Source organism: Panthera onca, chromosome E2, assembly GCF_046562875.1.
Source record: "Panthera onca isolate mPanOnc1 chromosome E2, mPanOnc1 haplotype 2, whole genome shotgun sequence".
NCBI lineage: Eukaryota > Metazoa > Chordata > Mammalia > Carnivora > Felidae > Panthera > Panthera onca.
In genome coordinates this window covers 37,947,340-37,972,248 of record NC_138353.1, presented here as the reverse complement: position 1 = coordinate 37,972,248, position 24,909 = coordinate 37,947,340, and the positions used below count along the sequence as shown (strand labels likewise).

Genomic DNA, 24,909 nt, shown 5'->3' with positions numbered 1-24,909 from the left:
AGCATATGGGTGCATGAAAGAGTGGGTGAAAAGAGTGGTGACTGAATAGATTCACAAATATCCTTCCTTTTAGACAGATGAGAATCAAAAACCCTAGTTTGGAGTACAAATACAGTAATTTCCCCTTATCCCAGTTGCCCTTTCCATGGTTTGTTACCCTTAGTCAACTGCAATCCTGAAGCAGAAGATCCTCGTTCTAATCTATTATCAGTCAATAGTAGCTTCACACATGACGTCACAGTGCCTACACATCATTCATTTCACTTCATGTAGGCATTTTATCATTGTGCATCATCACAAGAAAAAGGGTGAGCACAATACAAGAAGATATTTTAAGACATACCACATTCACAGAACTTGTATTATGGTATATTGTTATAATTGCTCCATTTTATTATTAGTTACTATTGTTAATAGGGTGCCTAATTTATTTATTTTTATTGTCACTTTTTTTATTTGAGATAGCACGCACACAAGCAGGGGATGGGAAGAGAGAAGGAGAGACAGAATCCCAAGTAGACTCTGCAACGTCAGCACAAAAGTCCAGGGAGGGGCTCAGACTCATGGGTCTGACACATCATGTTTCTAAATCTGTAAAGCCACAGTCCAGACTGAAGGTGATAAATTTGCCCAGGTCATGAATGTTGGCTTGGGTAGTCTCTTGGCAAACAGTATGCTAGCCTCCTGTTAATATTCTCCTTTCACATTCCTATTAGTTGAGCATTCTTCCTATGTCTGTGTCTATTCCATTTCAAACTTTTATAGGATAAATTAGTTCACAAAATATGCCTGTTCTCTATGGTTTTATACTCATGGCTTGTAAATGTGTCTATTAAATATTGTCATTCAGGAATAAACTGGAGAAGCTTTTATATCCTGTCTCCTCATCTAGGGAAATGAGAGATCCCTAGACTAACTACTTATGTACTCCTGAGGGTCTCTCTAGAATTATGCTAAAATGTATATGCTCTGGAATCCAATTTACTAGGTTTATATCTGGTTCTGTCATTGTTAATTGTATGTGTCAAAAAGTCATTATATTTGCTGAACCTGAGTCCTTCATCCATGTAAAATCATTGACAAGGTACGGGACATTAAAATAGGTCCTGTGCAGATGAAAAAATAAATAGACTTTAATGAGTGTTGACTATATGCCAAGTATGATGTTTGTTGCTGGGTATAATGTTTAATATTGTACATAGAGGTCCTTCCCTTGTGGAACTTTCTTTCCTTCCTTCTTTCCTTCCTTCCTTCCTTCCTTCCTTCCTGTCTATCATCTATCTATCCATCCATCCACCATCCATCCATCTATCTTTAAAAGAGTAGTGAAGACAATGTATTTTTTTTCTGACTATATTTTCAGGTCCCTGCAGCCAAAAACAGCAGTTCACTTGGGCTTGTTTCTAACTTTCTATTTCTCTGGACACCAGTTCCCATGGTCAGGTCAAGCTGTTCAATGCTCACACCAGTAATTGACAGAGAATGCAAAGAACGAGTCTGAGATATCAAGATGCTGTCCCTTTGCCAGTGGTGATGCTTTAGGAAAACTATATTTTAGTGAAGCAGGAGTCATTTTCAGTATGGGATGCTGTGTTCTGTTATTTTAACCAGGGAGTGTTTCTTCTTTAGCCTTTTTACCTCTTAAGACAAACTGAAGGGTAACTCGGTTTATAGGAGAGTTAATTTGAGAACTGTTGTTTCACTGAATTTTTTTTTTTTTTTCTTAGAGTGTGTGATCACAAGAGCAATTGCATATCCCAAGCTTTGTCTTACAAAATGTTGGGATGATGCTATGCCTTTTACATGGCTTTAATCCCTGCTCCTTATTGGTAGAGAGCAGTTTAGAAACATGAAAAGAATCTTTATGCCCTTGTGCTCTTTTTCTTCACCTGACCTTTCAATCTCCTAGCAGCCTATAAATGTTTTTTTTTTTTTAATGTTTATTTATTTATTTATTTATTAAACTTTTTTTTAACGTTTATTTATTTTTGAGACAGAGAGACAGAGCATGAACAGGGGAGGGTCAGAGAGAGGGAGACACAGAATCTGAAACAGGCTCCAGGCTCTGAGCTGTCAGCCCAGAGCCCGACGCGGGGCTCAAACTCACAAACTGAGAGATCATGACCTGAGCTGCAGTTGGACGCTTAGCCAACTGAGCCACCCAGGCGCCCCAAATGTTTATTTATTTTTGAGAGAGAGAGAAAGAGAGAGAGAGAGAGAGAGAGAGAGAGAGAGAGCGAGCATGAGTGGGAGAGGGGCAGAGAGAAAGGGAGACACAGAATCCGAAGCAGGCTCCAGGCTTTGAGCTGTCAGCTCAGAGCCTGACATGGGGCTCGAACTCATGGACCGCGAGATCATGACCTGAGCCAAAGTCAGACGCTCAACCACCTGAGCCACCTAGGTGCCCCAATATGTTTTTGTTTTAGATTGAAGTGCCGTATTCTTGAGATTTAGACCAAAATTGTACATTGTGTCAAAGTCCCTACTGCCATCTTTGGTAGTAAATGGTTGTAAGGATGAGATTATCAGTCTACTCACTGATAGTTTCACAGACCATGGTATTGTTTCTCCCTGACAGGCACAGTACTAGATACTGAGAATAAGGTGCTAGGATACAATTTGATTCAAGAGTGCTAAGCTTGCTGTCTTCTCCAAAGGGGAGAAGATTCTTGAAAAACGGATCAATAAGTGACAGTTTTATGCCACAACGATCTCTGTTAATTTCTCTGGGTCCCAAAAGATGATTCTTTCCTAGCAACTTGGATACTTCTCTAGAGCAGGATAGGGAATGAGACACTCTTTGGTGATGTCTTTGCAGATAGAGTGGAACTTCCCAATAAGTTCTGATGCCAGAGCTATCCAGTTGTCAGTTGATAAGGAAGTGATGAGGAAGTAATTTCACCTGTGGGTTACTGGATGTCATCCCTCAAAACTCACTCCAGAGGGAAAGGTGGCAGAGTGGTAATTAAATCATTCTTTGGCATTAAAATAGCCATTAAGGGAGGAATTCATCCTCTCAGACTCTGTTGTCCTAGGAGTACTTTAGTGTCCTCAGAGATCCTGTGTGAGAAGGTTGAAAAGTAGTCTGAACTTGTTTTTGACAGTCACAAAGAGATGTGGGTGACATTGGAAACTGGGGTGGGGCGGGGGCTCTTGTTCTGAGAGCAGTGATTTCTAATTATCACATAATTGTTATTTTCCGTCTATTACCCTTCCACTAGCCATCCATTTATCCATCCATCTACTCATCCTTCCATCAACATTCCCATGTCTCCATTCTTACATTGGGTGTTAAAGTTGAATACACAGTTGGGGGACTTCCAGGGCTTTGGATTTACAGTCGATTAGACTTTAGATCACTGTGCCTAATTATTCTAAATTCCTTTCTCTCCTCTTTAAATCATTGTTTTGAAAATGGAATGGGAAGATCTTAATTCCCTCCTTTCCTTCACATTCACTTTATTCCATGAAAACATTTAGAGCTTCCAACACCATGACAGACACCTTACTAGGCAGTGGGAATACAAGGGGAAATGTAAATGCAGATCCTTCTTCCCATGACTTTTGTAGTCTAAACTCATTTTAATTGGGGGGTATTATGCAAATAGATGGAAGATGGCGAGGGTGCAATTGTACTGATACTCACATTTCAGCTCAGATATGTAGCAGTCCTGTTAGGATCCCTGAAATTGAAGACTTCATCTAAGAAACTGGGTTCACCCTTTGCACACCTGACACTCTGCTTCTCCAGCCAGGCTGCAGTGAGTGACCAGAGGGATTGAAGATTCGTCTGGTGGTAGATGTGACAGATCATGGGCGTCAAGCTGAACTTGAGCACCAAAATTGAGGCAGCTTTGCGAATTGGTGTCTGTTTTCTCTCTGACCTCCTCTCCCTCTTTTGCCCACAAGACCTTTCTTGTAGGCACACACCAACCTCTGTGATGTTATGAAAACAAAATTATGATAATGTCAGGCTCCTTACTGAAACCTTGTGTAGATGGACTCTTGTTACTTTCATAGTCAAATCTAAATTCCACTTGTTGTTTTCCAAACTCTTCATAATCTGACCCCTGGCTGGCCTGCCTTTTTCTTTCTTTCTCTTTCTTTCTTTCTTTCTTTCTTTCTGCTACATTTTCTCTCCTTGACTCAGTGCTCTAGCCATATTAAATCATCTTTACTTCCTCTAACACAGTATGCTTTGTTTTTTTCTCTGGATCATTATCCATACTATTACCTGTGGCTGGCATGTGCTTCCTCCTTTCTTTGAGATCTGAGGTTTTAATCATCGCTTCTTTGGAGAGGCCATTTCTGTCCCTCCACACTTCACGTTCTGACTTAAGTATAATTTCTGTATGCTCCCATACCCCTCCATATCATAGCCTGTAGAGCATGCATTTGAATCCAGGAAATTGACTCTAAAGCTTACACTCTGAAGATTGCCACTTGCTGATAGTGCATTCTGTGGAAGAGTTCCCGAAAACTCTCTGAATTGCATTAGTTGCATTGGTGAAGTGGAGAAATATTATCTAGTTTGCTGTGGGAATAACATTGCATTTATACATGTAAAAATGTATACCAGATGATAAGTACCCAACACATGTAATAATAATTAATAATAATAATAATAAGTCTGCTTACCCTGAATTTTCTGTGTATTTATCTCTCACTAGCCTTTGGGTCTTGGAGAGCAGCAACCATGTGTATGTTGTTTGTAAACATTCTCTGTTCATATTTAATAAATGAATGGGTGTACTGTACTGTAGCCAGGCCTTGAGAGTTGTACCTCTCAAGGAGAATTTGCAGGTGTCCCTTACCCAGCCTGCTTCGTGTCACAGAAGCAGCCCTTGGGAGAGGTGGTCCTCACCCTTGCACGTGATGCATGGTGTGTGAAAATTCAGTGTCTTGGGGACATCTTTTGCACCATAATCTCACAGAGAGGGTCTTGGTGACAGGATCAGTGAAGTTGTATTGAAGTGAGCAGGTGTTGGCTGACTTGTGTGATGCACAACAAAGAGAACAGCTTGTCTTTCTGCACCCCACGTCCTTTTTTTTTTTTTTTTTTTTTTTTTTTTTAATTTTTTTTTTTTTTTTAACATTTATTTATTTTTGAGACAGAGAGAGACAGAGCATGAACGGGGGAGGGTCAGAAAGAGGGAGACACAGAATCTGAAACAGGCTCCAGGCTCTGAGCTGTCAGCACAGAGCCCGACGTGGGGCTCAAACTCATGGACCGCGAGATCATGACCTGAGCCGAAGTCAGCCGCTTAACCGACTGAGCCACCCAGGTGCCCCCCCACGTCCTTTTGAAGTCCACACCTGGAGTCTTACAGCGTTTGTTGCCTGTAAATTGCCAGTCTTACATATCCACAGATCTTTTGTTTGTAATGCCAAGTGGGTTACTTGAATAACCATGTGAGTGTGTGTTTGTATGTGTGACACAGACAGTAGGATGAGCCAAATATATATAGAAACACAATTCTCTGTGTTTCAAGAGTACCGTTAGCCAGGTGATCTGGATTTTACTGAGATTTGCTAAAAATGAATTTCTGGAAGAAAGACGGAGCATACAATGTTTACTTAGGGTTTTTGTTTGGTGTTTTGTTTTGTTGTGTGTTGTTTTTTTTTTTTTTTCCATTTTTTCCAGGATCTAGTTTTGGGAAGTTGCTTTCACTTATGTTGCAGTGTTTCAGATAGTTGCAAATGGTTGAGTATGATACTGATATAAAAACAGTTTTAGTTACTGTATCCTTACTATGTCCACTCCCCTTTTCCTCTATTTCTCAGATGATCTCAGATTCCAAAATCACATCTGCAGAGTAGATGGTTTATCCCTGTGTTCTAGGCAAGGTATCTGAAGCTCAAATAAATGCGTTCACCTCTCCAGTTCATATGGTTAGAGACCTAAATATTAGCTTTGTGTTTTATGACTTCAAAAACCTATGCTTTCCCCTTCTGCTTCCGTTACTTTTAATAGAAGGGGCCATCAAAACCCAAGTTAGGATTATAATGCAATTTACTTATCAGAGGCTATGGGTAAATGTAAAGAAAAGTATGGCAGAAATAATTTCCAGCATAAATGAGAATAACACCATTTGGATGGCTTGAGTTTTTTTAGCAAAAATGCTGTGTCCAAGAGTGACGCATACCAATACCTCTGTGTCTCAGGAATGCCTTGTATGTGGATGGAAACCTCCAAGAAGGATATATTATTCAAATTTTCTTTTTTTAATAAAAATGCTAATGAAAATGTTAAAATGCACATAAATTAAAATGATCATAAATTAGGATTAATATCACATTAATGAATTATAATCCCATACTCATTAAGATAAAGTGGCATTTCAATATTTGCTCTTGTTAATAAATTTAATACAATAAATGAAAGGGATACATTTTGAGATTCAATAAATATTTGATGTAATCTTATGCTTTAACTTTTTAAAATATGCAAAAGTAAAGTAGGATATCTAGATGCATTTGGATTCTTTGTTGCTATTTTATGTCTTTTTTTTTTATATTCTTTTCTTTTCATTTATTGAAGCGCTAAATACAATTTAAATTGGCAAAGAAAGCGATAGAGCCTGTTCTGAATAAAAGTGATCCCAAGAGAACACAGTATCTTTGAGTCTAGGAGTTTCTTTCCATGCAGCAGCATTTTTTTTTAAGGAACAAGTATTTGAAATTTGAAATCTTACAGTGAAATACCTGGAAAATAGATAGATACACGCACAGACACACATACATACATACATACATACATACATACATACATATATACATACTGAAGATATGTACATTTAAGCACTATTTTCAGCCATAATTCAGTGAGTTTTCCTTTAAAAATGCAAACTAAAATATATACAGTTTTGTTTTTAGTTTTTTTTAACAGGAGTCAACATAGTATAAAGAAGATGTACCATGTGTCAGAACACTCCTGTCTCACTCTTGAGAGTAAGCTGAAAATTTTAAAAGAGGGGTTCTGTTTTCCCTAGTACTTACCAGAATGTTTCAGGTAGGGTAGGTATTCAGTAAATTTTTGCCCTTGTAACCAAACTAACATGAGTTCAGTCCTTGGTGAGTCACAGATAGAAACTATACCAGGTGGTGTTGTCACACAAAGTAAACTTTTTTGCAACAAATAAGGAGACCATGGGGAGTAATTTCAAAAGCTGTGACTTTTGAACAAGGGTAACTTTGTTTTCTTTTCTTTTTTTTTTTTTAGGATTAGGATGAGTATTTAGAAAGGGGAGCCTTGTCATTGGATGTAGAGGTGGGCATTAAGGTCCCACATGTACCTTAAGGAAACATGCATATTCATATTATATTTGTATGTTATGTAAATGAGGCTTGTGCTCCTCCCATGGTGGAGATTTTAGTATTGTAATAAGGTAAAGGTAACTGTCAGTCACTCTGTGGTCCATCTGCGCAGGTGTGAGTCAGAAGTTTAGTTCAAACTGGTCTGGGTGGTCTGGGTCCATGGAACTCGTCCTCTAAGCAGTTCGTTATTGCTTGAAGGATAATTTTGGTTCCCGTCATGGGATATTGTACCTATAGGGTCTTTTGCTTGAATAAAGAGATAAGCTGGAAAGAAGAGCTTACAGAAAGGTGTGGAACAAAGGTCAGTGGGTACAAGCAGGTAAGAGTAGTAAAGGTCAGGCCTTGGGGGTCTAGCTAGTGATGACACCCTGACCTGAGATTAATTTGTATTTCTCCTGCAAAGTTCTGATTTTGCAAAGGGGACCCTTTTCTGGCCCCGCTGTTCTTTATCAAATGGGAATAATTTTCCAGGACCAGAAAAATTGTACAAATCAAAGAAGAGAAGGTCATAGAAAATATAAGATCTTGCTATACTTCAGGTTGGATTATTTTTGTTTTTCTAACAGGTAGACCTGAGTTGAATTATGGGTCTACTGCACTTGATCCCATCAAATAGAAACATTGGAGAGGTTATGATGGGCCTTGTCACACCTCACTTTTCTCATGTTTCATGTGAAATAGTCTAACTTATTGACTTCTGGAAAAGTTAAGAGAATTATCATATAAGCAAATCCCATAGTTGTTGACACTATGATCCATTAAATGACCCATTAAAGGTAGCTAAGAACAACTTTAAATAAATGTATTAATAAATGGAAAAGAATATATGATTTTTGTGTTTTGCTCTTGATATTTTTATCATTCTAAATGTATGGTTGAGTGTCTGACTTTGGCTAAGGTCATGATCTCGCCATTACTGAGTTCTGGCCCCACGTGGGGCTCTGTGCTGACAGCTCAGAGCCTAGAGTCTATTTCAGGTTCTGTGTCTTCCTCCCTCTGTACCTTATCCACTCATGCTCTGTCTCTCTTTCTCTCAAAAATAAATAAACATTAAAAAAAACTGTTCGAACTGATTTGTATACATTTTATTGTATTTCATTTTGTTTTATAATATTTTTTAATTTTGTGTTTAATGTTTTATTTATTTTTGAGAGAGAGAGATAGAACACAAGTGGGGAAAGGGCAGAGAGAGGGGACACAAAATCTGAAATAGTCTCCAGGGTCCAAGCTGTCAGCACAGAGCCCGATGTGCGGCTCAAACTCACAAGCTGTGAGATCATGTCCTGGGCCGAAGTCAGACGCTTAACCGACAGAGCCACCCAGGTGCCCCTATATTTCATTTTGATTGATATGCATACAGTGCCTAAACTCTTTGTACAACTACTGTTAGAATAAATTGATGATGTTAGAATGAATGTCGAAAGAACCAACTTGATACTCAAACAGAAGGTGGTTAAAAAATAACTTTGCAAATTGCCTCATTGCTAACCCATGTCACTTTGCATTTTAGCTACACACAGACCTGGATCCTGGAAGCAAAAAAATCAAGTATATCCTGTCAGGTGATGGAGCTGGGACAATATTTCAAATAAATGATATAACAGGAGATATCCATGCTATAAAAAGACTTGACCGTGAGGAAAAGGCTGAATATACTCTAACAGCTCAGGCAGTGGACTGGGAGACAAATAAGCCTCTGGAACCTCCTTCTGAATTTATTATTAAAGTTCAAGACATCAACGACAATGCGCCGGAGTTTCTTAATGGACCCTATCATGCTACAGTGCCAGAGATGTCCATTTTGGGTAAGTATGCTTCCAATTTCACAGAAATATTAAGAGTCCTCTTTAAAATAGTTCCTGGCATCTGGGCTGGTGTGTTGCTGAATGAAAGACATTTATTACCGTCTTATCTCTGATTTGCATTTCCAAATCCCCTTTTTTGGCCTAAGTTCCACAGCTCAATAGCTTTAGTCCCTTAGTAATAGGAACTGACGAAGCAGTTTTATTAAAATATCTCTCCTTACAACGATAGTACTTCAATAGGCTGAATTTGTATTCCTCTCACAAACTTGTAGTTTGAGTATTGTTACTGAGATGGATTTATCAAGATTTGTTCCAACACGCCAGACTAATCCTATTGATATTTGCTTGATGTTTAATTATTTGTTTGTGTATATTCACATGCAGATGCCACGCATAGTGAAAGAGAAAACGGTCTAAATCTGTAGTCAGCCAGATATTGGATTGAGCTGGTGGGTCAAGTCAAGAGTGAATTAGGAAATCACAGTTGCTAGAGACTTCTTTGTAACTGAGCTTTCTGTAGGAGCACTGCATTCACCAGTGTCCTGCTCATACTTGTTTGCAGGCATTCAAGTATCCATTATATTTTATTGAGCAGTATATATTTCAAAACATGATTTTCTCCCTTTTCTTTTACTGTTTTTGGATATCCTTATCTATCCTCCACCCCTGGCCTTGGTCTAGGAAACACCTGTTTCTAGACTTTATACTATTAGAGGAAAGGTGTTAGACCTCTTCCGTACCTGACAAGATAAGGCGGGATCCAAAATTCACAGTCTGAGATTACAAAAGTCATTCTTATGTATGTAATAAGTACCCCAGCTTATTTCAAATTGCATTTAAGACAACCTACAAGGATACGTGCAGTGCAGCAAAGTCACGTAAATTAAAGCAGGTGAAATGATGAGACAACTAGAAGACACAAGTAAACGTATAAATTGAAGGCCACAGTTAGGTAAATAGCTTGGCTTCATTTGATTTCTTTGCTCTTAACCTACATTATAACTTTGGTAAATAGACCCACTGCAACAGTGAATGAGCATTTTAGGTCTTCCTATCTTACCCATGTTATCTCTTGCCAGGACTCCACTCTACCCATCTTTTGTGCAAGGAATTCTACTTTCTTCTTGTTCTTGTTCTTGTTCTTGTTCTTGTTCTTGTTCTTGTTCTTGTTCTTGTTCTTCTCCTTCTCCTTCTCCTTCTCCTTCTCCTTCTCCTTCTCCTTCTCCTCCTCCTCCTCCTCCTCCTCCTCCTCCTCCTCCTCCTCCCCCTCCCCCTCCCCCTCCCCCTCCCCCTCCCCCTCCCCCTCCCCCTCCTCCTCCTCCATCATCATCATCAAAATCCAGTTGCTCTTCTACACCTGGTTGAAATGACCTGTTTTCTAGGGAAACTTCTATGGCTTTCTAGCAAGCAATTAGCTTTCTACCATCACCACAAGGAGACACCCACAAATGAGCAAAAGCATCTCCATGTTTATACTTCTTTAAGAATCTGACATGCAGGGGCAACTGGGTGGCTCAGTTGGTTAAGCTTCTGACTTTGGCTCAGGTCATGATCTCACACTTGTTGAGTTTGAGCCCCCCATTGGGCTCTGTGCTGACAGTTCAAACTCTGAAGCCTACTTCAGATTCTGTGTCTTCCTCTCTCTGCCCCTCCCCTGTTTGCACGCTCGCTCGCTCTCTCTCTCTCTCTCTCTCTCTCAAAAATAAACATTAAAAGAATTAAAAATCTGACATGAAAACAGGAACTCAGAAACTATTTTTTCTTTTTTTCCCCTCCTCTTTTTCTTTGATCAACTCATTTAGAGCAAAGAATTTCTCTAATTTGTCTTTTTATTTTTTATCTAAATTATAGTAAGATGGTTTTAAAGGACTCCTGATACCTACAATACATACAGAACACTTTGTCTTAATTGCTAATAAGTGATGAACTGTTGATTGCAATTCATGATTACGATTCCTGCATCATAATGACCAAATCTATATCTATTTATTGTAAATATGTCAGAGGCTTCCTTTACTGTGTATATGAGTCATGTACTTGATAAATACATTGGGAAAGAAAACCCCCAAAACTTCTGAAGACTTCAAGATCATTCAGCTAAGAAAAGCATATTAAACATAATATTAGCTACATAATACAGTGTATAAATGTATACTTATGTATGCATTTTTTCCTCTATTTAAAAGATTTTTCTTGATAACTACGTAGAGACTAAAGGAAATAACATAATATTAGCTACATAATAGTGTATAAATATACACCTATGTATTCATTTTCTTGATAATTAAAGTAGAGATTTAGTAGAGACTAAAAGAAATCATCTATAGTAACATATACACAGTTATTTTTTAAAAGATGTATAGCCTTTGACATCTCTTCCAAAAACCTGTGGTTTTTGCTGCGATTGAAAGTGTGGTTTTTGAAGTTAGATGGAGTTTTGAATCCTAGTTCCATCCCTTATTATCTGGTTGACTTTGAAGTTCAGGGAGGTTAAATTATTGCTTATTTTCCCAAGCTATAATGCAAAGATAATAATTTCCATCTTGCTTTCACTGTGTGAGAATCGCATGAGGAAACACAAGGTAAAGGTATGCTGTAAAGTAAGTAATTGTGCAGAATTGGCTGTTGCAGTTTTTAAAATCATTTTTATTAATCTGTTTCCCACGTTACCTTTGGACCTTTGCTCAAGTATTGATTTTACGCATTGGGTGTCTGGTTTCTGCTTGACTCCAGCCTCTCTGGTTAAAGGAAGCAGAAGCAGCTGCACTATTTTATTGTCAACTGTGAATTATTCCCTTCATTTCTCATGAAGGTGAATATCAGGATGAAGGTCAGCTACTATCTCCTTTCTCTCCCCATTACCACTGTTCTCTCTCAGCCTGGCTCTTCCCTCCCCTCCTTAGTTCTTTCATTTTTCTTCCTTTGCTACTGCAGAAATGCCAGCACTTGCACCTGCACACCCTGAGGAATGCCAGCAAGGACTGGGGGTTTCATTGTGCAGAAAGTGAAAAATAAAATTCTAATTGAGAAATTTACCAATATTAAATTGAAATGAATGTGATGTTCAAGAACTGTCTGCCAGCTGACAGGCTGTCAAGACAAAACACACATATATATTTGCCCAAATGGCAGCCAAATTATTTTAGAAATATCTTACTTGGAAGCTAGAGACACAGCTCTTTTATATTCTACTGTGAATTTCAGAACTTGATGAGAATTCTCTTTTACAGCAATACCACATAAAGAGTGGCATGTGAGCTTGTCTGATTTTAACTGTGAATCCCAAACTAGCATTGTTGAGGTGGGTTTTTCAATGCAGATTTGCCTATACCTATTGAGTTTCAGACAACATAAATATTTTTAATGCTGTGGTACATTGGGGTGAAGGGTCTTTAACCCTGACCATATGCCTGAACCTGTGTTCAGATAAAATAAACTTTTTATTTGAGTTGAAAATAGAATCTCAGATTAGTGGCCTGCAAATCTGCCTTCTATTTGTGTGACAAAATCTGTAGAAGCCTTACTTTATAGTGTGCACAGTGGTCTCTACCTAAATAAATATGTTGGGAAGAATTTAGTGATTATATGTAAAGTACTTGGCAGAGCAAAGAGTTAGTGACGAGGGTGTATGAGTTTCTTTACAGCCATCCATTCGTGAGTTACTTCTACTAGTAAGATTCAGTAACCTATATGAATGCCTTGGTCAATGAAAAACTTCTCAGCAAGCCTTACCTTTTTATTTCAAAAAAATACATATGTTGGAATGAACCCTGTTTCATTCAAAAGCCCATATTAGTGAAAGTAGTGGTGAAGGAATGAGAAGTTAAATAGCACTTAAGCTGCTAGATGTTACTGCATTGTAGAGTACACAATTATATGATATATAACCCTAGAGGTTTTCTTAGTTTTCTTTGTGATTCCGGGCTTCTCTAAGGATGATCAACGTGTATTGAAAAGTTGCTATATGCCAGAAGCTGTGTTAAATGCTTTTAATATCTGCGACAGCCCTCCACCACCAGTACTGATATTAACTCCTTATTTCTCATATTTTTAATCAGAAAAACAGGGAAAATAATAGCTAATCCAAATCCAGATATTAAGTGAAGGAGCTGGGATTTAAATCCAGACATCTGGCTCTAGCTCTCATGGGTTTAACCAGTATGCTGTACTCATCTTTGATAATATCTCTAGAGAATTTTGTTTATATGAGCACTATGTTTCTGCTGCATATTTATAATAGTTAATGTTTTTCCAAGGTAGATGATCGCTTGAGGTCAATATACTTTGCAAATTAAATAAAAAACGAAGACAGGATTTGGAAAGGAAAAGTTTGGGTAGAGAGTTGCACAATTTTCAACCTAGGCACAGAAGCACTTTACAAATTTAAGAACAATGCATCACATACATATTCAGATAACAATAAAATTAATTAGGAGCCATGTGGTGAAGACTGACCCTGAAGTGCTGCTAATATAATAAAGATTAAAGAGAGTAACTGAGATTGACTCTGAATTTCCTGGTTGTGAATGCAAAAGGAGAATGTACTATCCACCAAAAATATCCACCAAAATATCGGGAGAAAGTTAAGAGATGACTTAGTATGATATATTTTATTTTGTTTTATTTTTTAATGTTTCTGTTTTGAGAGAAAGAAAGAGTGTGGGTTGGGAAGGGGGAGAGAGGGGGACAGAGGATCCAAAGCAGGCTCTATGCTGACAAGCAGTGAGCCCCAAGCAAGGCTTGAACTCGTGAACTGAACTGTGATCATGATCTGAACTGAAGTCAGACGCTCAACTGGCTGAGCCATCCAGATGCCCCAGTAAGATCTATTTTAAAAAGGCAATTCTTACTGCTTTCCAAAGACTCACAACTGAAGCGGTTATGGAAGTCAATACGCAATACACACATAAACTCATTCTCCATGAACACTAACTCACACAAAGGAAAATGTTAAAATTTGAAAATAATTTCCGTCATTTTCTATCTTCTCTTGCCATTAATATTAAGCCTTTTTGTTATAAATATGTCCTTTTATGATAAACATCCTCAAATCTTCTTATGAGGAAGGCCCACATAAAATACTTATTATTTATTTGGTGTTTTTTATCATCTTTGATTTGGAATATATTTAATCTTAGAGAAAAGGAGTAAATGTAGTTCAAGTGTATTTTCCTTGAACCATTTGAGAGTGAGTTGCTGACTTGATGCCCCATCACCATGGAAAACCTCAGTAAGTCCTTCCCACAATGCACAATGCAGCCATCACCATCAGGAAATTTATATTGATGTACCATTGCTATTGAAAGCACAGAACTCAGTCACATGTCTCCAATCATGGCAGTAATGTTCTTTTGCATTAAAAGTATCAAATCCAGGACTGTAGGTACATTACCAGTATGTGTCCTTAGAGTGCTTCAATCTGGAATGGTTCTTAAGTCTTTCCTTTGCTTTTATGACCCTTCTAGTTGGACATTATAGAAGAGTTAATCTATAGAATTCCTTAGTTAGGATTTGTCTGAGGTTTCCTTGAGATTAGATCCAGAATATGCATCTTGGAAAGTGATATCACAAATGATATCTTATTGATTTGTATCACGTGGTACAAGATTTTGACATTATTGGTGATAATAACTTTTGATGACTTCATTAAGGCAGTGTCCACCATGTGCCTCCATTGTAAAGTTATTTTATTTTTACTCTTTGTACTTAATAACAACTTTGTGGGCAGATGCTTTGAGCCTAAGTAAATATCTTATTCTTCATCAAATTACTACACCCCCAGTTTTAGCATTCATTGAAGTTTCTTGGCTGAATTATTACCATGACAGCTGCCAAATGGTGGTTGTACTAATTCCCTCATTCAGTCTGCATTGATTACTTGATATTCTTCTTTAAGGAAAAACATTCTTTTCTTCCCATTTATTTGCTTGTGTATTTATGTTAATTTGGACTTCAAGATTTCTGTTTTATTTAGTGAGTTATATACTGTTATTATCATTATTTATCTTAATGCCATGATAATAGTTATGAATCATATTTGTATCAGGCTTGGTCATGACATGCTCTTGAAACTTTTTCTGTGTCCTATTGACATGCCTCATCATTCTTTGGGTACAGTCTTATCTCTGGCGAGAGTGTTCTAGGTTTTTTTTTGTATTTTCCATGCCCCGGCCCTGGAATTTGCCATTTATACAAAGACACTTGGTTCCATTTAAAACAGACTTGTATTTGGCGCCAAATGCAGGGTATTGGTTGTATGCATTGCTACCAGGGTGTTGCTCCTCCCATATCTTCTCAGTGGACAGGGCAGAACGAAGTAACATATGAGAGCATGTGTACACACACACACACACACACACACACACACACACACTTATCTGTATTGAGTTGAACAGTGTTCCCCTCAAGTTTTGTCTGCCAGGACTTTAGATTTTACCTTTATTTGGAAATAGAGTCTTTACAGATGTAAGTAGTTAAGTCCAGGCCATGAGTTAGATAGAGGCAGAGATTAGAATACTGCCCTAAGAAATGTCAAGAGCTACTAGTAGCTGGAAGGGGCAAGGGAACATTCTTCAGAAGAAATGTGGGCCAGTCAACACTGATTTTGGACTCCACCGCTGTGAGACAATAAATTCCTACTGTTCTCAGCAATCCAATTTGTGATCATTTGTTATGGTAGCCTTCAGAAACTAATGCACAATCGATCTATTGAAAACCATAAGTTTGGCTCTAAACCTCCAGTTCTAATGCAACAACAGAGGGTTCATTGTATATTTTTTTCCATTCTCCAGCTGTAAAAAACTGGAGTTTCCTTATCCTCAATATATTTATTATTTGGATCACCCTTCACATCCTGTAATAAGGGATTTCCATTTGCTCCTTCTGACCAACCCCAGATCTCTCACATAAATGTTTATCTGCTGTCATACTCTCCCTTCATCTTTCTATTCTTACACAGATTAGTATCTTGCCCAGTCACACTTAATGGCTTTTGCACAAAATTGTTCAGATGGCAGGAAAACAGGAATGGAGGCAGAAAACTTATACTACTCTCTACTTTTGTTCTCCTCTATTCCTCAGTTGTTTCTTGTTGTATACTGGACCTATAGCAACATTTTCCAATCTGTATTCAAAATAGGTTTACTAAAAAAATCAAATTCAATTGATAAACACCGAATTTTGGAAAATGCAATGTTTTTTGTACTTCTGAGTCTTTATTATTATGTCATAATTTGATAAATTTGTATTACATGCTCTTTCAGAGATTCAGACATTTATATGATCCCAGAAGCTATTTTTTAAATAAATATTTTGCAGCACTGCATAATTTTATACTATACAAGCTTTACAAACACATGTCCAAAGAGAAGAGATTTTTGATTCTATGCAAGGCCACATATTAGTTTAGCATGTAGCTAAATAGTAAAATCTGCAGTTTCTAAAGAGTGAATTAAAAATTATGACAACTGTAGCTTACATGGATTAACTTGTCATTCTTGTCACTTCCTGGTACTTATTTCAGTCATATGAACAAGATTCCCAAAGTAATAAAGAGTTCATTCCCATATTCTTTTTTTATTATTATTAAAGAAACATTTTTTGTCACATAAGCTTAAAATATCAAAGAATGTTCATACTAACAAACAGTCTTAAGCTTCACATTCTCCTTTCTTATAATGTAGAGGTTGTAGATTTCTTGTCTGGATTTAAAAAAAAATGGTACTTTTCTCTATTTTGATGGAAAGATGCAAAATGAAGAAAGGGAAATACATATCTTGATGGATTTGATTATATTTTTTTGTCTTGTTTGATTCAGAGTGATGAGCAAAACTGCAATTCTTTAGGAAAACATGGGTAGGAAATCATGGGGATTGAAATAAATACTCTCAAAAGAAATCCAGCTGCTCTACCTGATATGAATGCCTATAACAGCTGTGGTTCCAAAACTCAAAGATGACGTGAGGATTGTGTAGTTTCTGTTTTGCATAAGGAAGCTAACCTTCATTAGGGATACATATTTGAAATACTGAAAGTATTCTCTGATCAGCAAATCTGTACTTATCGTAAGGAAAATTAAAATACCTCCAGAAAAACTTTGTATTATAGGTTGAGGTTTGAGAAACCAAGGTAGTATTCTACCTAGACAATCCAGTGATCTGCTGTCTTCCTTGTCTTTTTGCCCTCATAAGAGAATTAATATTTTAGGACTCACCATATTTATTGATTCCAGAAGCAAAAGGGCAAGTCTTCTGTAAGTTATTCAAGCCATGCTTGTGTCCAGAGCTCTGTGAATTAGTATCAACACCCACAGTGTTAGGAGTTTTTCTGTTATGTTGTCATTCCAGGAAATCATGAATTAAAAGGAACCAAAGAGTAAAAGCTTATAGAGTTCAATCTTTGCCCACATTCGCCTGCTAGAGACATGAATCAACTGCATGTCAGGGCAGCTCCAAAACATGCATTTGTGAAATTCTGAAGTCTTGGCTGAAAATGAATGTAGGACACCTTTGTCAATATATTTTTGGTATCAGCATGCTCTTCTCAGAACCTTGCCTCTTGGAGCTGGTGGGAATTCCTTAGAATGTCTATGCATTTATTAATATTATTTCTTTAACTTTGGTATTTGTGTATGATGGGCTTAATAATAGTACTTCCTGGATTCATTGGACTTTAAAAATTACCATTTGATTTTTTTAGAACCAAGCGCTTTATTCCTTGGTTGTTTTATGAGGTATGTGTTGTTGTTATTCCTATTCTGCTTACCAATAACTTCACATAGAGAAAAACAATGAGATTTATATGGCAAGATAGCTGTATGTGTAGATAAGCACATAGATTAATAGATAAAAAGTGATAGAGCTGTTAAAAGGGGAAAAATAAAGATACACAGATATGTAAAATGTAGACCTATGGATAAAAGAGCTGTGTGTGTGTGTGTGTGTGTGTACTTGATATATAATTCGATATCCTAAAAAAAGACAAAAAATAGTTATATAGGAGGCTGTAGATGAGAATACATGGATTGCTTCAAATACATCTCCCATTGTAAGGGAACAGGTTTTCATCCCTTGTGCCTGCATTTGAAGAGTTTAAAGTCAGTATAACCATATTTGTTGCCAAGAAGATTTTATTCATTTTCTTTTTGTCAGTGAGCATGACACCAAAGAGTCTTCCCTATATAACCATGTCACATTTTTCAGATCTCATCATTATCGAACAATTATGCATCTTTGCAAGCCACAGGAGCCATCTGAGTTCAAGAAATATATTCAATGTGGGAGACGGGGAGAAGGTGTCTGGGGAGGAAGACCACAGAAGTAAAAGTGACATTTTCATCACATTATATCAAGGGTACCTACTGTCAGTAGGATTTATTCTTGTTGATGTTAATCTTGATCACTTGGCTGAGGTATTATTTTATTAGATTCCTCTACCATAAAGTTACTCTCTCCCTCCTTTTCCATACTGTACCCTTTGGAAGGAAGTGTCAGTGTGCAGTATATATTTAAAGAGTGGAAGGTCGGGGCTCCTGGGTGGCTCAGTCGGTTAAGCTGCCGACTTCAGCTCGGGTCATGATCTCGCGGTCCGTGAGTTCGAGCCCCGCGTCGGGCTCTGTGCTGACAGCTCAGAGCCTGGAGCCTGTTTCAGATTCTGTGTCTCCCTCTCTCTGACCCTCCCCCGTTCATGCTCTGTCTCTCTCTGTCTCAAAAATAAATAAACGTTAAAAAAAATTAAAAAAAAAATAAAGAGTGGAAGGTTATGCTTTCCTCCCACACCACATAATAGCATTGCTCATGTGATTTCTCATACATATGAGATTTTTCTCTTCTGTATTTTTCCTTTCTTTTTTTTTCTTTTCTTTTTTCTTTCCTTTCCTTTCCTTTCCTTTCACCAATATGTGTACTCAAGTGTTATTTCTTTTGTATCTTGGCTTATAATCCAATACAACTTTATTTTCTTGCTCAATTTCTTTGTCAGCTTTGGCCGCTGGAAGGCATTTTAGTTGTTTCCTGTGTCCCTTTAACATCCATCCGTCCATCATTATCATTATCATCATCATCATCATCATCAGTACTTTGGTTTAGATTTTAGCACTTATTTACTTTCTTACTTTCTTGCACTTCATGATGCTCCAGGCTCATCTTGTATAATTATTACTCCAATTCTAGAATAAACTATTTTTCCAAGGAACCCCAGTTCCTTTTATTGGAGTGTTACAAACCAAGATGAGTATTGGGTGTATTTGTTCCTACTGAGTTGCCTTTGCTTCTAGGCCCTCTCAGCTGATACAGGGAGGACAAATATATGTGGATATACTAAATTATACACACACACACACACACACACCACATATATATTGTACAAATATATATGGATAGTAGTATATGTACTAATAATCTACTAATCCATGTATTAGTATATACGTTAGTATGTTAGTGTATTATTATGTTAATGTGTATATATACAAACACAGTATACTTATATACACACATATACAAACATATACAAACACTCACACACTTAGGTCCCCCTTTTTCCCCCATCGCCCTCAGTAAGTTCTAAAATACATATGTAATATAGTGGCATTATTTTCTCACCGGTTATATTTTATCCTGGGAAACTCTATTATCCATTTTTTTAATTTGCGTATATTAAGATTTACTCATTGTGCTATAAATTTTAATAGTTTTGATATGTTGTGCCATGATTCCATCATTACAGTATCATACAGAATATTTTACTGCTTTAAAAATATCCCTTGAGCTTTACCTATTAAACTTTCTCATATCCTTAACTCCCAGTAAGCACTGATCTGTTTATTGATTCTTTCCTAGAATGTCCTACAAAGAAATAATATAGTATGTAGACCTTTCACTTAGTAGTATGCTCTTAAGATTCATTCATCCATGTTTTTGCATGGCTTAATAGTTCATTCCTTTTAACCAATAGGTAGTATTGAGTCATATGGATTACCATAGTTTGTTTATCCATTCACCTATTGAAGGATATTTTTATTGCTTCCAGTATTGTGTGATGATAAATAAAGCTGCTCTAAACATTCATGTATAAGTTTTTGTTTAGAAATTAGTTTTTTTAATGTTTATTATTATTTTTCTTATTTTTTTGAGAGAGAGAGAGAGAGAGAGTGAGCGAGCATGAGCAAGGGAGGGGCAGAGAGAGAGGAAGACACAGAATCTGAAGCAGGCTCCAGGATCCAGGCTGTCAGCACAGAGCCTGATGCAGGGTTCAAATCCATTAACTGTGAGATCATGACCTGAGCTGAAGTAGGACCCTTAACTGACTGAGCCACCCAAGTGCCCCTAGAAGTTAGTTTTAAATTTAGTTGGATAAATATCTAGGGGTATGACTGCTTATATTTAATTTTATAAGAAATTTTAATTGGTTCAATGGAAGTACTAACCACAAAGCCCTATCTATAATCTAAAAAACACTATAAAGATATCCCTCTTTGATCATCAGGTCATCAAAAACCTAGAATAGAAAGCAATCAGTTAATATAGAGATGGACATAAGTACTTGAATGAGTTCCAGTCATCACATTACAAACAGGAACTATCTTAAAATACTGTCAGACCTTTGGAAATGCAACCCAAGAGGATTTTTTTTAATTTTTTTAAATGTTTATTTATTTTTGAGAGAGAGAACGAGAGAGAGAGAGAGAGAGAGAGAGAGAGAGAGAGAGAGAGAGAGAAAGCATGAGCAGGAGAGGGGCAGAGAGAGAGAGGGAGACAGAGAATCCGAAGCAGGCTCCGGGATGTCAGGACAGAGCCCGATGCGGGGCTCGAACTCACAAACTGTGAGATCGTGACCTGAGCCGAAGTCAGATGCTCAACTGACTGAGCCACCCAGGCGCCCCCATTTTTTTAATCTTTCCTTTATTCTGATCAAAATGAGTCCTCTTTATTCTATTCTTTGTGTGTTGTTCATAGGCACTGTTCACCAGCTTGCCACTAACAACATTACTCTGCCCATTCCTGCTTTTTGAAAGTTTGTGTGAAAAAAGGGAATGAGTGAAAAAATGAGTATCTTCTAGTCCATAACCACTTATGGAGAACCTACCTCTTTCAGGCTGTAGTGAACATCCATTGAGTGTCTGCTTAACTCATGCTGTGTTTAATCTCTGCTAACTGTCCATCTCCCTGTTGACAGTATGGATAATTAACAGTCAGTTTATATAAGGTTGCTTCTGTTCTGGAACACAGGTAGACGTTTGATCACATCGAATTTACTTAGTCTCAACCCCAGGAATTTGCCATGAAGACTCAGAAGATTTTGAAATAGTATCTTTCTAAGCAGCTCAACATGTAAATATGTGAACATGTAAATCACTATGTAGACATCATCTTTTCACGGTGTCTATTAGAGAAATCAAAAAGGTACACTTGACCGAGAGAGGTAGGGAGATGAACTAAGTAACAAAGAAAAGAAAATGATGAATAAGTAACAAAGAAAAGACTCTGCAAGTTCTTACTGGATTTTTTAGTCTCTGGTTTTCTAGAAACATACTGAGTCTTAGGTAATTCCCATCACTGGCTTCCCATGATACTCCATCCGTACATGACAACTCCACAAGGGGAGGGACATACTATGTTTCTTAAAAACAAAAATTTCATAAGAAATATATAATTGTCTTTTGTGTGTTGTCGGTGCCAGTGGAAAGAAATTATTCACAGGAAGTTTGGTGTATTAGAGAAGGGATATAGAAGCATTTTTCTTCCTGGATATGTTAACCCTGTATAAAGATAATCAATATTTATGCACACTGAAATTATATGAAGTTCTTTTTTCATTATATAAACCTAGAGAATAGACTATCACTCTTGTGTCTTCCTTCTGAAACATCTTGGCTCTTCAGGGCAAGGTGTGGCATTAGTAATATGTCGTGCTTATCTTCATAATATAATATGAGTAAAAGAGGAAGTTTTGTCTTCATCTGCCATCAACTGCTGCTCATTTAAACACAATGAACTGAAATATTGCATTCTTGGGAATGTTTAAACTGGAATTGGGGATGGGATATCCCTTCTCCCAGGCTTTTGAAAAGGTCATGTATCTCCTTGACCTGGGAAAGAAAGAGAAAATGAGTGAAGGAATATTCTCAGTTCAGTATGAAAAAAGACCCTTCATGCCAAATGCAATGTCACTCTTCCACCCATTTATATTCATAGATGCTTTTAATGGATGTCAGATAACATGCCATCTTCTGTGCTTTGTTCTTTTAAAAATTACTATTAAAGAAAAGCTGGATGATCAAGACTGAAAACAAAGGACAAAATTCATTCCTGAGTATGTCTTTAGTGTCCTTTTTCTCACCTTGACAAAACCATCTGAATAATGATAATCACCCCAGGATCATTTTTTTTTTTTTGGTGTTGTTATTCCTTTGTAATTTTTAGGGCTGCTGATACCATTAGGTAACAATGAAATAATATTAAACAGTCCCCACACATTTATGTATATGTAACAAGTTACAATGTCAAAATTAAACGAAAGGAGAAGTGCCAGGATCTGCCTTAAGAGTGGCTCTTGCAGTGTCTTGCAGCTCCAGGAAATGCTGTGTATGTGCACTCTGAGCACGCTTTTTTTAAAAAATAATTTATTGTCAAATCAGCTTCCATACAACGCCCAGTGCTCATCTCAACAAGTGCCCTCCTCCATGCCCATCACCCGGTTTCCCCTCTCCCCAACCTTCATCAACCATCAGTTCTTTCTCTGTATTTAAGAGTCCCTTGTGGTTTGCCTGCCTCCCTCGCTGTAACTCGCCCCCCCCTCCCCTATGGTCTTCTGTTAATTTTCTCAAGATTCACATATGAGTGAAAACATATGGTATCTGTCTTTCTCTGACTGATTCCACTCAGTATAATACCCTCTGGTTCCATCCATGTTGCTACAAATGGCCAGATATCATTCTTTCTCATTGCTGAGTAGTATTCCATTGTATATATAAACAGCATCTTCTTTATCCATTCATCAGCTGATACACATTTAGGCTCTTTCCATAATTTGGCTATTGTTGAAAGTGCTGCTATAAACATTGGGGTCCCATTGCCCCTATGCATCAGCACTCCTGTATCCCTTGGGTAAATTCCTAGCAGTGCTATTGCTGGGTCATAGGGTGGTTCTATTTTTAATTTTTTGAGGAACCTCTGCATTGTTTTCCAGAGCGGCTGCACGAGTTTGCATTCCCACCAACGGTGCAAGAGCAAGTGCAACAGTGCAAGTCCCTCTGAGCACCTGTTAGGGGGACCCTACAGCAAGGAAAGTAAGACCATGTGTTGTGAAGCCAGCATTGTCTCCCTGCTTCATGTAGCACTAAGGGCATTGGTGACTTAGAATTTTCATAAGCACAGAAGGCAATTCTTGTTCTTATTCAGGCTTTTCTGCATGTTTGCCTTCTCTTGTCCCTGGTACATATTTTTGAATTATGCATTAAAGTATAATATCCACACAGTAAGTGCATATGTCATAAGAGCACATGCTCACAAACTGAACAGTTTCATGTAATTAGCACCCAAATAGAAAAAAATCAGTATAGTATTTGCCTTGCAAAATTCATTCTTGGGCTTCTTCCTGACACTATTTCCACAAGAGTAACCTGTATCCTCACTTCTAAAAGTGTAATGTTTTGCCTGCTTTGTGCTTGACACAATTGGACTCATGCACTCCTTTTGGCTTTTGTGTCTCATTTCTTTCTCTCAATGCTCCAGACAAGCTTGAAACCAGTTCAACCATATTTACGAGACACGTGAATGAATCAGTGAATATGGTGCTTTTTAAATTCCTTTATCCTGTTGATTCCTCCCACACTTCTCCTCTTTTCTTTTTGGTTTTGGTGTTAGAAGGTGACTTTACCATTAGATATGTTATTTCGCATGTCCTTTCACCACGTACCCAGCTCAAGGCAGACAGTGGGAACTTCCACATCAAGGCCAGAATTGGTTTGGTAAGTCTGCATCCATGGGACACATAAGTGGTTTCTAATCTGCCTGAAACAGTTTGATTGATTGATTGACAGAGAGAGAGGGTGAGCGAGGATGAGCCTGGGGAGAGGGGCAGAAGGAGACAGGAGAGAGAATCTCTAGCAGGCTCTATCCTCTGCTCTGTGTGGATCCTATCGTGGAGCTCCATCCCATGACCTTGGGATCATGACCTGAGCCCAAATCAAGAGTAGGATGCTTGTCTCAGCCACTCGGATGCTCCAAATCTCACTTTTTTGTAAAAGAAATTTACATATTAGAATTACTTTTACCCCAAAGGGGAAAAACACCCAAACTGCAGTTCTGCCTTTTCTTTTTGTTTTTGTGAGAGGGAGGGAGGGAGAGAGAGAGAGAGAGAGAGCGAGCAAGTGCACATGAGCATGAGCAGGGGAGGGGCAGAGAAAGAGGAGAGAGTCCCAAGCAGGCTCCACACCCAGCACAGGGCTTGATCCCACAAACCGTGAGATCATGATTTGAGCCAAAATCAAGAGTCAGACACTTAACCATATGAGCCACTGAGGAGCCTTCTACCTTTTATTTTTTTTTAAACATTTCACTCCCTGTTTCTCCATTGTCTCTAATGTTATCATCAAACCACCTACATTTTTGTACAGTAAAGTCACAGAGATGAAAACTCAACTCTGTGTGCAGAAAGAAGGACCTAGTGGTTAAGAATTCATTCTCTAGAGTCTGTAGGCCATGTTGCAAACCCCTAGTAGTTTCCTTAGAGCCCCAAACTGACCTTTAGTCCTTTGAGATTTGCCGCTGGGATTTTTGTCCTATATCAA

The 24,909-nt window shown here is 37.8% G+C and overlaps 1 protein-coding gene across 5 annotated transcripts in view; it reads left to right on the top strand.

Annotated features, from left to right (window-relative positions):
- Positions 1 to 24,909, top strand: part of CDH8 (cadherin 8) — a 362,321-nt gene that overhangs the window by 104,088 nt on the left and 233,324 nt on the right. For all 5 annotated transcript variants that reach the window (XM_060650613.3, XM_078438839.2, XM_060650611.3 and 2 more), the window contains exon 3: positions 8,828 to 9,122. In XM_060650613.3, coding sequence (XP_060506596.3) covers positions 8,828 to 9,122 — 295 coding nt within the window. The remainder of the gene's footprint in view (positions 1 to 8,827; positions 9,123 to 24,909) is intronic.